Source organism: Heterodontus francisci, chromosome 37 (genome assembly GCF_036365525.1).
Source record: "Heterodontus francisci isolate sHetFra1 chromosome 37, sHetFra1.hap1, whole genome shotgun sequence".
In the NCBI taxonomy this organism is placed as follows: Eukaryota; Metazoa; Chordata; class Chondrichthyes; order Heterodontiformes; family Heterodontidae; genus Heterodontus; species Heterodontus francisci.
In genome coordinates, this window is record NC_090407.1 from 12,361,871 (window position 1) to 12,375,401 (window position 13,531).

Genomic DNA, 13,531 nt, shown 5'->3' on the forward strand with positions numbered 1-13,531 from the left:
GAATCTCCTGCAGTGGCTTATCCCCCACCTCCACACCTTTACCTCTGGAGTCGCCCTTCTCGTTTTCATCTATATGTTTCCCCTTGGTGACATCATCTGAAGAGAGAGCTTCAGGTTCCACATGTCCACTGACTACTCACATTCTGCCTGACCACAAACTCTCCACTGCCTCTGTGCTGTCAGAATTCATGGCCGGTAGCCAGGCCTGGTTGGGACACTATTTCCTTCAATTAAACATTGTGAAGTCCCAATCCAGTCGGTGTCTTCAGCCACCACCACAAACTCTGTTTGCTCCCTTCCCTCCCCACTGATTCCATCCCTTGCCAGTATCTCAGGCTGAATCACACTGTTCGCAACCTTGGCCTCCTATTTGACCCTGAGTTAAGCTCTGAACCCCAAATCCCCTTCATTAAGGCTGCCGACTTCCACTTCCATAACATTATCTGTCTTCACTACCCCCACCCCGTCTCAGCTCATCTTCCACTGAAACTGTCATTCTTGCATTTATTTCCTCTGGACTTGACTATTCCAATGCTCTCCAGGCTGACCTCCCACCTCTGACCCTCCATAATCCTGAGCTTATCCAAACCTCTACTGCCCTAACTCGCACCAAGTCTCGCTCACCCATCATGTGCTCACTGATCTACATTGGCTCCCAGAACACTAATGGCTCAGTTAAAACATTTTCATCCTCCTGTTCAAATCCCTCCATGGCATCACCCCTTGTTATATCTGTAACCTCCTCCAGTCGACCATCATCCAAGAATTCTGCATTCCTCCAACTCTGGCTTCTAACTCAGCTGTCTCAGCTCTGGAATTCCCTCCCTGAACCTCCCTGTCTCTCCACTTCACTTCTCCCTGCTCCTTTTATGACACTTCTTAAAACCTACCTCTTTGACCAAACTTTTGGTCAGCTGGCTTAATGTCTCCTTCTTTGGCCTGGTGTCAGTTTTTGTCTGATTGGCTCCTAAGTGCCATGAGATATTTTTCTATATTAAAGGCGCTATATAAATGCAAGATATTGTTTTTGGTCCGTATGGCTCAGCTACTCATGGTTTTGGGCAGGTGAACTATTGAGGAAGTTTTGCTTCATCTCCCTCCTCTTAATCTATGATTCCTTCTTGCCCAGCTCCTGCCGCCCATAGAGTATTGCTCACCCTGCCTGACACACCTTAGTTCAACTACTTCTAGAAATTTCAAACAGGTGGTCCAGCATATGTTCCTTCCTTGTGGCTGGGACATGGTTTGTATTTATTGCCCATCCCTATTGCTCTGAGCAACTGGTGTTGACTCTTCTCCTCGAACTGTTGCAGTCTTTGTAGTGATAGTTCTCCCTCAGTGGCCTCTGCAGACGTAGGATGACGATGATAGGTATGGTTTGATCTACCTGTTTGGCTGGGGCAGTGAGATGCTTTGCACTGCTTCTCGTCAGTGATTTTTAAAAATACTTTCATGGAATGTGGGCATCACTGGCAAGGCCAGCATTTGTTGCCCATCCCGAATTATCCTTGACAACTGAGTGGCTTGCTAGGCCATTTCAGAGGGCAGTTAAGAGTCAACTACATTGCTGTGGATCTGGAGTCCCATGTAGGCCAGACCAGGTAAGGACATTAGTGATGTGTTTTTACAACAATTGATGATAGTTTCATGGCACCATTACTGAGACTAGCTTTCAATTCCAGATTTTTAATTAATTAAGTGAATTTAAATTCCACTAGCTGCCATAGTTGGATTTGAACCCATGCCCCCAGGGCCTTAGCCTGGATCTCTGGATTACTAGCCCTGTGATTTAAATGAGGGAAGGAGGGCTCATGATAAAGTGGACTAGACATGATCTGTGAAAGAAACAGGTTTGAGTGACCTAATGACCTTTTTGTATTCCATGTTTTTTTTCCTGTTCTGTTTCTAAATGACCTTTCACCTTACCCGCAGCTATCAACCGTGGGCAACAAAACTTGAATGTTCTTCATAAGTAGGTTTACGGGGGTGGGCGGAGGCTCGCGTGGGGCATAAACATAGGCATTGACCTGATGGGCTGAATGGCATGTTCCTGTGCTCGAAATTCTAGGTGATGCAATGTTTTTAGAGGCAGTGCACAGAAAAAAGTCAGTGTTATTAAGTATTATTCACAGTAGTAATGTCTCAACAGTACATTGTAAATGCAGATAATCCACCACTTACAATCAAGTCAGATGTGTAACATTTTTATTAACTGTTCCAGGTTGAGTAACACCAAGAAGCAAGCTGTGCACACAGTGATGGGGATCTGGATGGTATCCTTCATCCTATCTACCTTGCCTGCAGTGGGCTGGCATGACACCACAGAACGTTTCTACGCCAAAGACTGCCGCTTCATTGTCACGGAGATAGGCCTCGGTTTTGGGGTCTGCTTCCTGTTATTGATCAGTGGGAGTGTAGTGATGGGCGTGGTATGCATTGGCATTGCCCTCTTTCAGACTTTCACCATCCAAGCTGGAAACAACGCCAACAAGAACAAATTCAACGTGCCCACAATAGTAGTGGAAGATGCACAGGGTAACCGGAGGTCATCCATTGATGGCTCCGAACCATTAAAAACCTCTCTCCAGATAACTTACTTAATCAGTGGAATAGTTTTTATCTACGACTTTTTGACTGGATTTCCCATTTTGGTAAGTTGCTGGCTTTTACACTGTTAATATAACAGAGATTTACATGTTGGGGTGGATTGCATTTTGTGTCGTAAAATTTGTAAATGTGATTGTAAAGCATGGGTTTCACATTTCCTGACACATAGTAGACAGAGGAAAGCTTCCCCACTTGTTAGCTAGAGCTAGGAGCTCTTTTGGTGAAGTTAAAATAATTAGGAAGAATTGTTCTATAAGCTCAACCAGGAAATGTGCAGAAGCAAAAGGGTCAATGCAACAAATCTTCTTAGGGATAGGTCCAGTTTTTGCAATCTCAGCAACTTCACACTTCCCCATCTCATTGGCACTTCATTCGGATTTAAATAATTTTTTTGTTCAGCATTATACACATGCACAAATTCATTTACGTTGGGCTATAGAGAAAGGGCGGGAGATTGGGACTAGCTAAATTGCTCTTGAGAGCTGGCAAGGACTTGATGGGCCAAATGGCTACCTTCTGTGTTGCAGCCATTCTATGATTCCATGATATAGCTCCTTATTACATCTCTCAGATACAACTCAAAGTATTTGACATAATGACATTCTTCAAAGTGCAGTGACTGCTATTTTGTGGACAAACATGATGGCCATTTGGGAGAGGAGTGGAGTTGGACCTGTGAGGGAGTACCTAGAACTGGAAGAGAATAAATACAGCGCTAGGCTCGGGGCCTTCATTACCTTCAGGGAGCAGAGAGGAGTGGAATCAGATCTGCAAGGGAGCACCTAGAACTGGGAGAGAATAAATACAGCGCCAGGCTCGGGGCCTTCACTTACTTTCAGGGAGCAGAGAGGAGTGGAGTCGGACCTGTGAGGGAGCACCTAGACAGCTTCAGGAGTTGGCGCGTGCTAACTGAGTTTGAAAAAAATTCAAACGGTGACATCACAGGAAAGCTGTAAGGTGATTGGTTGATAAGTAACTGCTGTTAGGGAGTATCTGTAAATAGCTAGGTTAGTACACTGCTGTTAGGGTGTGTGTGTTAATAGCTAGAAATGAGAAAAAACTTAAAATTAAAATTGCTGTAACTACCTTATAATTAATTAAGCCACACAAGCAGAAAAGAAGTAAGAATTTGGTGAGTCTACTGTTTTATTTTTAAGCGGTAAGGTTTATTGTATTATTAAGGTTTAAATTGGTGTAGAAAGTGCTGGTGAGGAGAGCCATTAATTACTACACTAATTAAGTAAATAATTAATTAGTTATTTAAAACACATTAAGGATGACAGGACAGGTGATATGTTGCAGCTGCAATATGTGGGAGCTTGTGGACACCATTGTGATCCATGGCAACCATGTCTGCAGTAAGTGGCTGTGGCTTGAGGAACTTTGGCTCACAGTTAATGAGCTGGTGGCCGACCTGCAGAAACGGCAACACATCAGGGAGGGGGAAAGTTACCTGGACACTTTGTACCAGGAGGCAGTCACACCCCTTAGGATAGGGTCTTCTGATTTGATCCATGGTCAGAGACAGGAGGGTGTGACTGCGAGTGAGGCAGGTATGATGACCCAAAACGTAAAAGCGAAGGAGCCTCAGCCTTTGTTATTGTCCAACAGGTTCAAAGTTCTCTCAAACTATATGGATGAAAGCAGGGGCTCCAAGGTGGATGAGTGAACTGAGCATGGCACCATGGTAGAGAAAGCCATTCAAGCGCGGGGGAGTAATTAAGATTGTAGTGGTGGTAGGGGAGAGCATAGTCAGGGGGTTAGACACAGTTCTCCATAGCCGAGAGCGAGAGTCCAGACAGCTGTGTTGCCTGCCCTGTGCCAGGGTTCGGGACATCTGCTCTGGGCTAGAGAGGAGCTTGCAGTCAGAAGGGGAGGATCCAGTGGTCGTGGTCCACGTAGGTACCAATGACATGGGTAGAACTAGGAATGAGATTCTGCTGAGGGAGTATGAGCAGCTAGAGTCTAAATTAAAAACCAGAACCTCAAAGGTAATAATCTCTGGATTATTACCTGAGCCATGTGCAAATTGGCATAGGGAAAATAAGATTAGAGAAATTAATTTGTGGCTTAAAGACTGGTGTGGTAGAAGTGGTTTCCATTTCGTGGAGCACTGGCACCATTACTGGGGAAAGTGGGGGCTGTACTGTTGGGATGGTCTACACCTGAATTGTCCTCCGACCAGTGTTCTAGTGAATGGCATAACTAGGGAAATAAAGAGGGTTTTAAACTAAATAATGGGGGCCAGGGATCAAATTTGGGAAGAGGTAGTAAATCAAAGAGTAGAGATAAGGCAAGAGAGGAAGGTATTAATATGGGAAATGATAGAGACTGTGACAGGAAGGGACAGAGAGTACAAATCTAAGAGTAAATCAGATAAGGCTAGAGATTACAAAAATAATAAAAGGACAAAACTAAAGGCTCTGTATCAGAATGCACATAGCATTCAAAACAAAACAGCTGAACTGATAGCACAAATAGAAATAAATAAGTACGATTGATAACCATTACAGAGATATGGCTGCAGGATGACATAGATTGGGACAGGTAGCTAGGAAAAGGTGGAGGGGTGACTCTGTTAATTAATGATGGTATTAGCACAATAGAGCGGGTAATTTAAATTCAGGAAACCATGATGTAGAAGTAGTTTGGGTAGAGATGAGAAATGATCAAGGTAAGAAGTCACTTGTGGGAGTGGTGTAAAAGTAGCTACACAGTAGGACGGGGTATGAAGGAAGAAATAATGGGGGGAGGTGGTGGCATAGTGGTAATGTCAGAGACCCAGCTAGTGCTCTGGGGACATGGGTTCAAATCCCACCACAACAGATTGTGAAATCTGAATTCAATTAATAAATCTGGAATTTAAAAAAAAAGGCTAGTTTAATGGTGATCATGAAAACATTGTCAATTGTTGTAAAAACCTATCTGGTTCGCAAATGTCCTTTCACTAATTTCCTTCCTTTAGGGAAGGAAATCTGTCATCCTTACTTGGTCTGGCCTACATGTGACTCCAGACCCACAGCAATGTAGTTGATACTTAAATGGCCTAGCAAGCCACTGAGTTCAAGAGCAATTAGAGATGGGCAATAAATACTGGCCTAGCCAGCACCCCACAAACAAATAAAAGGGGGCTGGTCAGAAAGCTATGGTGATAATCATGGGGGATTTTGATCTACATTTGGACTGGAAAAATCAGATGGGCAAAGGTAGCCTAAATGAGGAGTTCATAAAATGTTTTCAGGATAGTTTCTTAGAACAGCATGTTCTGGAGCCAACTAGAGAGCAGGCTATACTAGACCTGGTATTGGGCAACGAGATAGGATTAATTAATGGCCTCATAGTGAAGGTGCCCCTAGGCATCAGCAATCATAATATGATTAAATTTTACATTCAGTTTGAGGGAGAGAAGAATGGGTATAAGGCTAATATTTTAAACTTAAATAAGGGCAATTATGAGGGCATGAAAGCAGAGCTAGCTAAAGTGAACTGGCAAATTAGGTTAAGGGATAGGTCACTAGAGATGCAGTGGCAGACATTTAAGGGGATATTTCAGAATACACAGAAAAGATACATTCCAACAAGAAAGGAAATTCCAAGGGGAGGATCCAACATCCATGTGTAACTAAAAAAATTAAAGATAGTATTGAACTTAAAGAAAAAGCATATAATTGCACAAAGATGGATGGCAGGTCAGAAGATTGGACAGAATATAAAACACAGTAAAGAATGACTAAAAGGTTAATAATGAAAATTAGAGTACGAGAGAAAGCTAGCTAGAAATATAAGAACAGATAAGATAAGAGCTTTTATAGATATTTTTTAAAAAGATAACAAGGTGAGTGTTGGTCCTATGGAAAGTGAGTCTGGGGAATTAACAATGGAACATAAGGAGATGGCAGATGAAATGAACAGATATTTTGCATTGGTCTTCACTATTGAGGATACAACTAATATCCCAGAAATAGCAGTCAATCAGGAAATGGAAGGGAGGGAGGAACTCGAGAAAATTACAATTACCAGGGAAGTGGTACTGAGCAAATTGTTGGAGCTGTGGGCTGACAAGTCCCCAGATCCTGATGTTCTTCACCCTAGGGTCTTAAAAGAAGTGGCTAATGAGATAATTGATGCATTGGTTTTAATTTTCCAAAATTCCCTAGATTTGGGGAAGGTTCCATTAGATTGGAAAATAGCAAATGTAACCCCTTTATTCAAAAAGCGAGGGAGACAGAAAGCAGGAAACTACAGGCCAGTTAGCTTAACATCTGTCATAGGGAAAATGTTAGAAGCTATTATTAAAGATGGTATAGCAGAGCACTTTGAAAAATTCAAGGGAATCAGGCAGAGTCAGTATGGTTTTGTGAAAGGGAAATTGTGTTTAACCAATTTATTGGAGTTCTTTGAAGAACTAACATGTTCTGTGGATAAAGGGGAACCAATGGATGTACTCTACTTAGGTTCCCAGAAGGCATTTGATAAGGTGCCACATCAAAGGTTATTGTGGAAAATAAAAGCTCATGGTGTGGGAAATAAGCAACTGTCCACAGAACTGTCACTGACCTCATCTCCTCTGGAGATCTTCCCTCTACAGCTTCCAACCTCATAGTCCGGCAACCCAGGACAGCCCGCTTCTACCTCCTTCCCAAAATCCACAAACAGGACTGTCCCGGCAGACCCATGGTTTTAGCCTGTTCCTGCCCCACTGAACATATTTCTTCCTATCTTGACTCTATCTTTTCTCCACTGGTCCAGTCTCTTCCCACCTACATCTGTGACTCTTCTGACGCCCTATGTCATTTTGACACTTTCCAGTTTCCTGGCCCCAACCGCCTCCTCTTCACTATGGACGTCCAATCTCTCTACATCTCTATCCCCCACCAGGACGGTCTGAGGGCTCTCTGCTTCTTCCTTTAGCAGAGGCCCAACCAATCCCCATCCACCGCCACCCTCCTCTGCCTGGACTTGTTCTCACATTGAACAACTTCTCCTTCAACTTCACTCGCTTCCTTCAAGTAAAAGGTGTTGCTATGGGTACCTGCATGGGTCCTAGTTATACCTATCTTTTTGTGGGATATGTCGAACATTCCTTGTTTCAGTCCTAAACAGGCCCCCTCCCCAACTCTTTTTTTTTCCCCAGTACATTGATGACTGTATCAGTGCCGGTTCCTGCTCCCTCTCTGAACTGGAAAACTTTATCAACTTTGCTTCTAATTTCCACCCTTCTCTCACCTTTACATGGTCCATCTCTGACACTTCCCTTCCCTTCCTCGACTTTTCTGTCCCCATCTCTGGGGATAGGCTGTCTACTAATATTCATTATAAGCCCACCGACTCCCACAGCTACCTCGACTACACTTCTTCACACCCTGCCTCCTGTAAGGACTCCATTCCATTCTCCCAGTTTCTCCGTCTCCGACGCATCTGCTCCGATGATGCTACCTTCCATGACAGTGCTTCTGATATGTCTTCCTTTTTCCTCAACCGAGGATTTCCCCCCCCACTGTGGTTGACAGGGCCCTCAACCCTGTCCAGCCCACTTCCCGCACCTCAACCCTCACCCCTTCCCCTCCCTCTGAGAACCGCGACAGGGTTCCCCTTGTCTTCACTTTCCACCCCATCAGCCTCCATATCCAAAGGATTATCCTCCACCATTTCCGCCACCTCCAGCGTGATGCCACTACCAAAGGCATCTTCCCCTCTCTTTCCCTGTCAGCATTCCGAAGGGATCGTTCCCTCTGCGACACCCTGGTCTACTCCTCCATTACCCCATCACCTTGTCCCCTTCCCACGGCACCTTCCCCTGCAAGCGCAGGAGGTGTAATACCTGCCCATTTACTTCCTCTCTCCTCACTATCCAAGGCCCCTCACACTCCTTTCAGGTGAAGCAGTGATTTACTTGTACTTTCAATGTAGTATACTGTATTCGCTGCTCACAATGTGGTCTCCTCTACATTTGGGGAGACCAAACGCAGACTGGGTGACCACTCAGTCTGAAAGCAGGACCCCGAGCATCTGGTTGCTTGCCATTTCAACACCCCCCCCCCCCGCCCCCCCCCTGCTCTCATGCTCCCATCTCTGACCTGGGATTGCTGCAGTGTTCCAGTGAACATCAACGCAAGCTCGAGGAACAGCATCTCATTTACCGATTAGGCACACAACAGCCTGCCAGACTGAACATTGAGTTCAATAATTTCAGAGCATGACAGGCCCCCCATTTTACTTTATCTTTAGTTATTTTTTCTTTTTTTTTTGTGTGTATTTTATTTTAGTTTGTTCAGTTTGTTTCTACTGTGCCAACCCACTGTTTTTTTCATGTTTGTGCTTGTGGCTGTTCAGTTTTCAGTCCATTAACACCTTATCTGTACTAATGCTTTGTCTTTCAGCACACCATTAACATATTATTTGCCTTTGCTCCATAACCTTCTAGTCAGCTATTCTGTGACCTTGTCCTATCAATACCTTCTCTTTTGTTATCTCTTGCCCCACCCCCGCTTTACTTGCTTAAAATCTTTTACATTTCTTATCTGCCAGTTCTGAAGAAGGGTCACTGATCTGAAACATTAACTCCACTTCTCTCTCCACAGATGCTGCCAGACCTGTTGAGTTTTTCCAGCACTTTCTGTTTTTATTATAGGAGATAACATATTGACATGGATAGAAGATTGGTTAGCTCACAAGAAACAGAACAGGCATAAATGGGTCATTTTCTGGTTGGCAAGATGTAACGAGTGGTGTGCCACAGGGATTAGTGCTGGGGCCTCAACTTTTTACAAGTCATATAAAAGGTATGGTTGCTAAATTTGCTGATGACACAAAGATAGGCAGGAAAGTAAGTTGTGAAGAGGGCATAAGAAGGCTACAAAGAGATATAGAGAGGTTAAGTGAGTGGGCAAAGATATGGCAAATGGAGTATAATATGGGAAAATGTGAAATTGTCCATTTTGGCAGGAAAGAAGCATTTTATCTGAATGGTGAGAGATTGCAGAGCTCTGAGATGCAGAGGGATCTGGGTGTCTGAGTGCATGGATCACAAAAGGTTTGTATGCAGGTCCAGCAAGCAATTTGAAAAGCTAATAGAATGTTATCATTTATTGCGAGGGGCATTGAATACAAAAGTAGGGAGGTTATGCTTCATTTACACAGGGCTTTGGTGAGACCACATCTTGAGTTCTGTGTACAGTACTGGTCTCCTTATTTAAGGAAGGATGTAAATGCGTTGGAAGCAGTTGGAAGAATACCTGGAATGGGTGGGTTGTCTTATGAGGGAAGGTTGGACAGGCTAGGCTTGTATCTGCTGGAGTTTAGAAGAGTAGGAGGTGATTTAGTTGCAACATATAAGATCTTGAGGAGTCTTGATAGGGTGGATGTGGAAAGGATATTTCTTGTGGGAGAATCTAGAACTAGGGGTCACTGTTTAAAAATAAGGGGTTGCCCCTTTAAGACAGAGATGAGAAATGTTTTCTTTCGGAGGGTTGTGAGTCTTTGGAACTCTCTTCCTCAGAAGGCGGTGGAAGCAGAGTATTTGAACATTTTTAAGGCAGAGGTGAATAGATTCTTGATAAGTAAGGGGGTGAAAGGTATTGGGGGTAGGTGGGAATGTGGAGTTGAGTTTACAATCAGATCAGCTATGATCTTGTTGCATGGTGGATCAGACTCAAGGGGCTGAGTGGCCTACTCCTCCTAATTCGTATGTTCGTATATTTTCACACTTCAAGTTGGCAATAAGATGACTGATGGACTCTGCTGTGTTTGTGACATTGGTTAAAGGAATGGTGGCCAGAACACCAGGGGAAACTCCTTGCCCTCTTTAAAATAGTGCCATGGGATCTATGACATTCACCGACACCATTAGAACAAGCAGACAGGACCTCACTTCAACATTTCATTTGGTGGACGGCACGCCCGACTGTGCAGCACTCCCTCAGTACTGCACTGGAGTATCAGTCTAGGTTATGTGCCCAAGTCCCTGGTGTTAACCCAATGAACTTCTGACTGGAATGAGAGTGCAACTAACTAAGCCCCAATTCAATATTTTATGTGGTTTGGGAAAGGGTTACCACTTTATTCTTGCACTATCTGCTGCCAAGGATTTTTGAAGCTGTCTCACAATTATTACTCAAAATAGATTTTGTTCAAAAACACATCAAGTATGCGTGGTTATCCTGTCAGATCAGATGCAGTAGTTTCAGGGCTGAATATGTGAATGGTTTATTTTTTTTCTGAATTTGACTTTTCAAATTTCACTTATTTCCCATTTATGGCCATGCGTTCAATTGAAGAATGCTTGACATCCCTGCTTTCAGTTCATTGTCTTGCTATGGAGAGTAGTTAACTTTATTGTAAAGTTATTTTCTGGAATTTATGAACAGCATGAATTTATAAATGACTCACGTAAAAATAAACTAAATTACAGTTAAGTTGCCAGCATTAATTTCACCTGTTTCAGTGTGTGGGTTGTCAGCAGGAGTTTCTCTCTAAGGGCTGCCAGGCTCTGGAATTGCTCAGATATGCCATGTTGGGCTTGCCTGGTAGGGTTGCTAAGAGATAGTATGGCATAGGACTGCTGAGGACTGCCTTGGCTTTGGAATCACTCAGGTCTAGCACAGCAGGGAAAGCTGAACATTGTATAAACACCAGCTGTGACTCTGAGTCAGAACGTTGTGGGTTCAAGTCCCAATCCAGAGGCTCGAGCACATACTTTAGGCTGACGCATCTGTGCTGTACTGAGGGAATGCGTACTGTTGGAGGTGCAGTCTTTCAGATGAGATGTTAAACAAAGGCCCCATATGCCCTCTCGGGTGGACGTGAAAGATCCCACTGCATTATTCAACATCACTAAAACAGATTATCTGGTCATTATCACATTGCTGTACTCAAATTGCTGGTTGTGATTCACTATGTCGCAACAGTTGCTGTACTTGCAATGGATTTAATTTGCTGTAAACTGCTTTGGGAAATTCCGGTGCTCTGAAAGGTGCTATATAAATGCAAATTCTTTTGTTCTTTGAAATAGAAATCACTGAAACTTTATTCAGGTTAATCTCAATCCATACTTTAATGGTGAGTGGAGATGATGTCAATTTAGAATTTTTTTTATATGTTGAAAGAACAAATGTTTCAATGGGAAGAAACGTCAACAAAGACTTTACAGACATTAAGCATTAGTTAATAAGTATTTAACAAGGTTTTTATTTGGTCTTTGATTTTGTACCAGAGAACCATAGAAATTTGCATCAAGGGAAAAGGCTGTTTAGCCCATCATAAATGTTTGTGTTGGTTTGTTTCTTGAATAATCCAGAGTTAATTCCACTGCTGTGCTGTCTCCCTATACAGCCTTAGATTATCCTCTGCTCCAAATATTTATCCAGTTTTCCTTCAAATAGTCTCTCTGCCCTGTAGCAAAGTATTACAACAACATTTTTTGCAAATAAATTATACTAACATATCAGTCTTCTTTGGGCAATATCGATAACAATTTAGATGTAAGGGAATTTATAAATATTTGCTGAAATTACAGTAGTTAAGAGGCTCCTAACAAGTTTTACTATTTACTGATTAGACCTTTTACATTTTCCATGTTTGAAAAGTTGCAGCGCAGTTACAGCCAAGCTTGGAGTCAAAGTCACACCCACGTCACTTGTTCCTAACGCCATTGTGATGAAAACAATGCACAGCTAGACTGACTTCTCCCCCCACCCCCTACACCACTTCACTCTCACCGCCCCCCACCCCTGCCCATCACCTCTTCCAAAGAAATAAGGTGAAAATAGAAAAACGTTCTTGGGAAAGTTGCTTGAGATCAGGGCAGCTGTATGATTAACAACACCTTCTGTCAAGGTTTATGGGACTGTAGTAGCAGGGATTGCTATAAGTGCAGGCAATGTTTCGATCTGCAAAAGAACATTTAGTCTTCTCTATGGCTTCCAATGGTGGAGCTGATTGTCACTCTAGCTCTCTCAATTAGTCCCACTCTCGTCTTTCCCCCTAGCCTTAGAATTTTTCCCCCTACAAGTATTTATCGAATTCCCTTTTGAAAGTTACTATTGAATCTGCTTCCACCACACTTTCAGGCTGTGCATTCCAGATCATTGCAACTCATCTCCCACTCTGGTTCTTTTGTCAGTTACCTTAAATCTGTATCCTCTGATTACTGACCCTCCTGCAGTGGAAGAACTTTCTCCCTATTTACTTTCTCAAAACACCTTGTAGTTTTGAATATTGCACATGGTTTTCTCACATTGTAACTGATCATTCAGGGACCTTAGCTGGATATCTGGGGCCAGTTTTGTGTTAGTTCTGCCATCTACAGGATTGTTTCTTAATTCGGCTGCATGTTCATACCCATTACTCCTGCCCTATCCTTAAGTTTCCATAATTCATGTCCACTACTTACTCTGTCTTCTCTGACTTGTGGATTTAGTATTCATTGTCTGAGATGAATGCTTCAACCACTCAAGTGAACAGTCCAGGAACTGTGTAATGCTCTTTTTGTATTTAACATGTTTGAAAGGGAATAGGTGGAAGCAACAAAAGTGATTCTAAACATCAGGAATTTAAATTATGAGGCAGTTTAAGGTTGTTGATCCTATTTTCTTTAAAAAAGAACTGACTTTGGTTGGGGGGCGGGGGTTGCTACCAAATTGGAATTTTCAAGATGAGGAAGAGGATTGGCTCTGTTCACCCAGGAAAATTCTTCATAACTTTTAAATGCTACAATCTAAGTTACAAGTGAGGAAGATGGGAAGTCAGGCAGAACTTTATCACTCAATGGCTGAGAATTTTAGAATAAGTTACCGGGGACATTAAGTTCAAGAGACAATTAGCTTCATTTCTGAAGAGAGAAGGGAATTAAGGGGTGAGAAGGTGTGTAGGTAAGGCGAAAATATAAGAATTTATAAGAAGTGAAGAAGGTCATTAGATTGAAATT

At 42.9% G+C, this 13,531-nt stretch overlaps 1 protein-coding gene across 4 annotated transcripts in view; it reads left to right on the forward strand.

The window, feature by feature from the left end:
• The window catches only part of LOC137352068 (probable G-protein coupled receptor 153), a 117,955-nt gene that overhangs the window by 77,545 nt on the left and 26,879 nt on the right, over positions 1-13,531 (forward strand). For all 4 annotated transcript variants that reach the window (XM_068017122.1, XM_068017120.1, XM_068017121.1 and 1 more), the window contains exon 4: positions 2,222-2,651. In XM_068017122.1, coding sequence (XP_067873223.1) covers positions 2,222-2,651 — 430 coding nt within the window. The remainder of the gene's footprint in view (positions 1-2,221; positions 2,652-13,531) is intronic.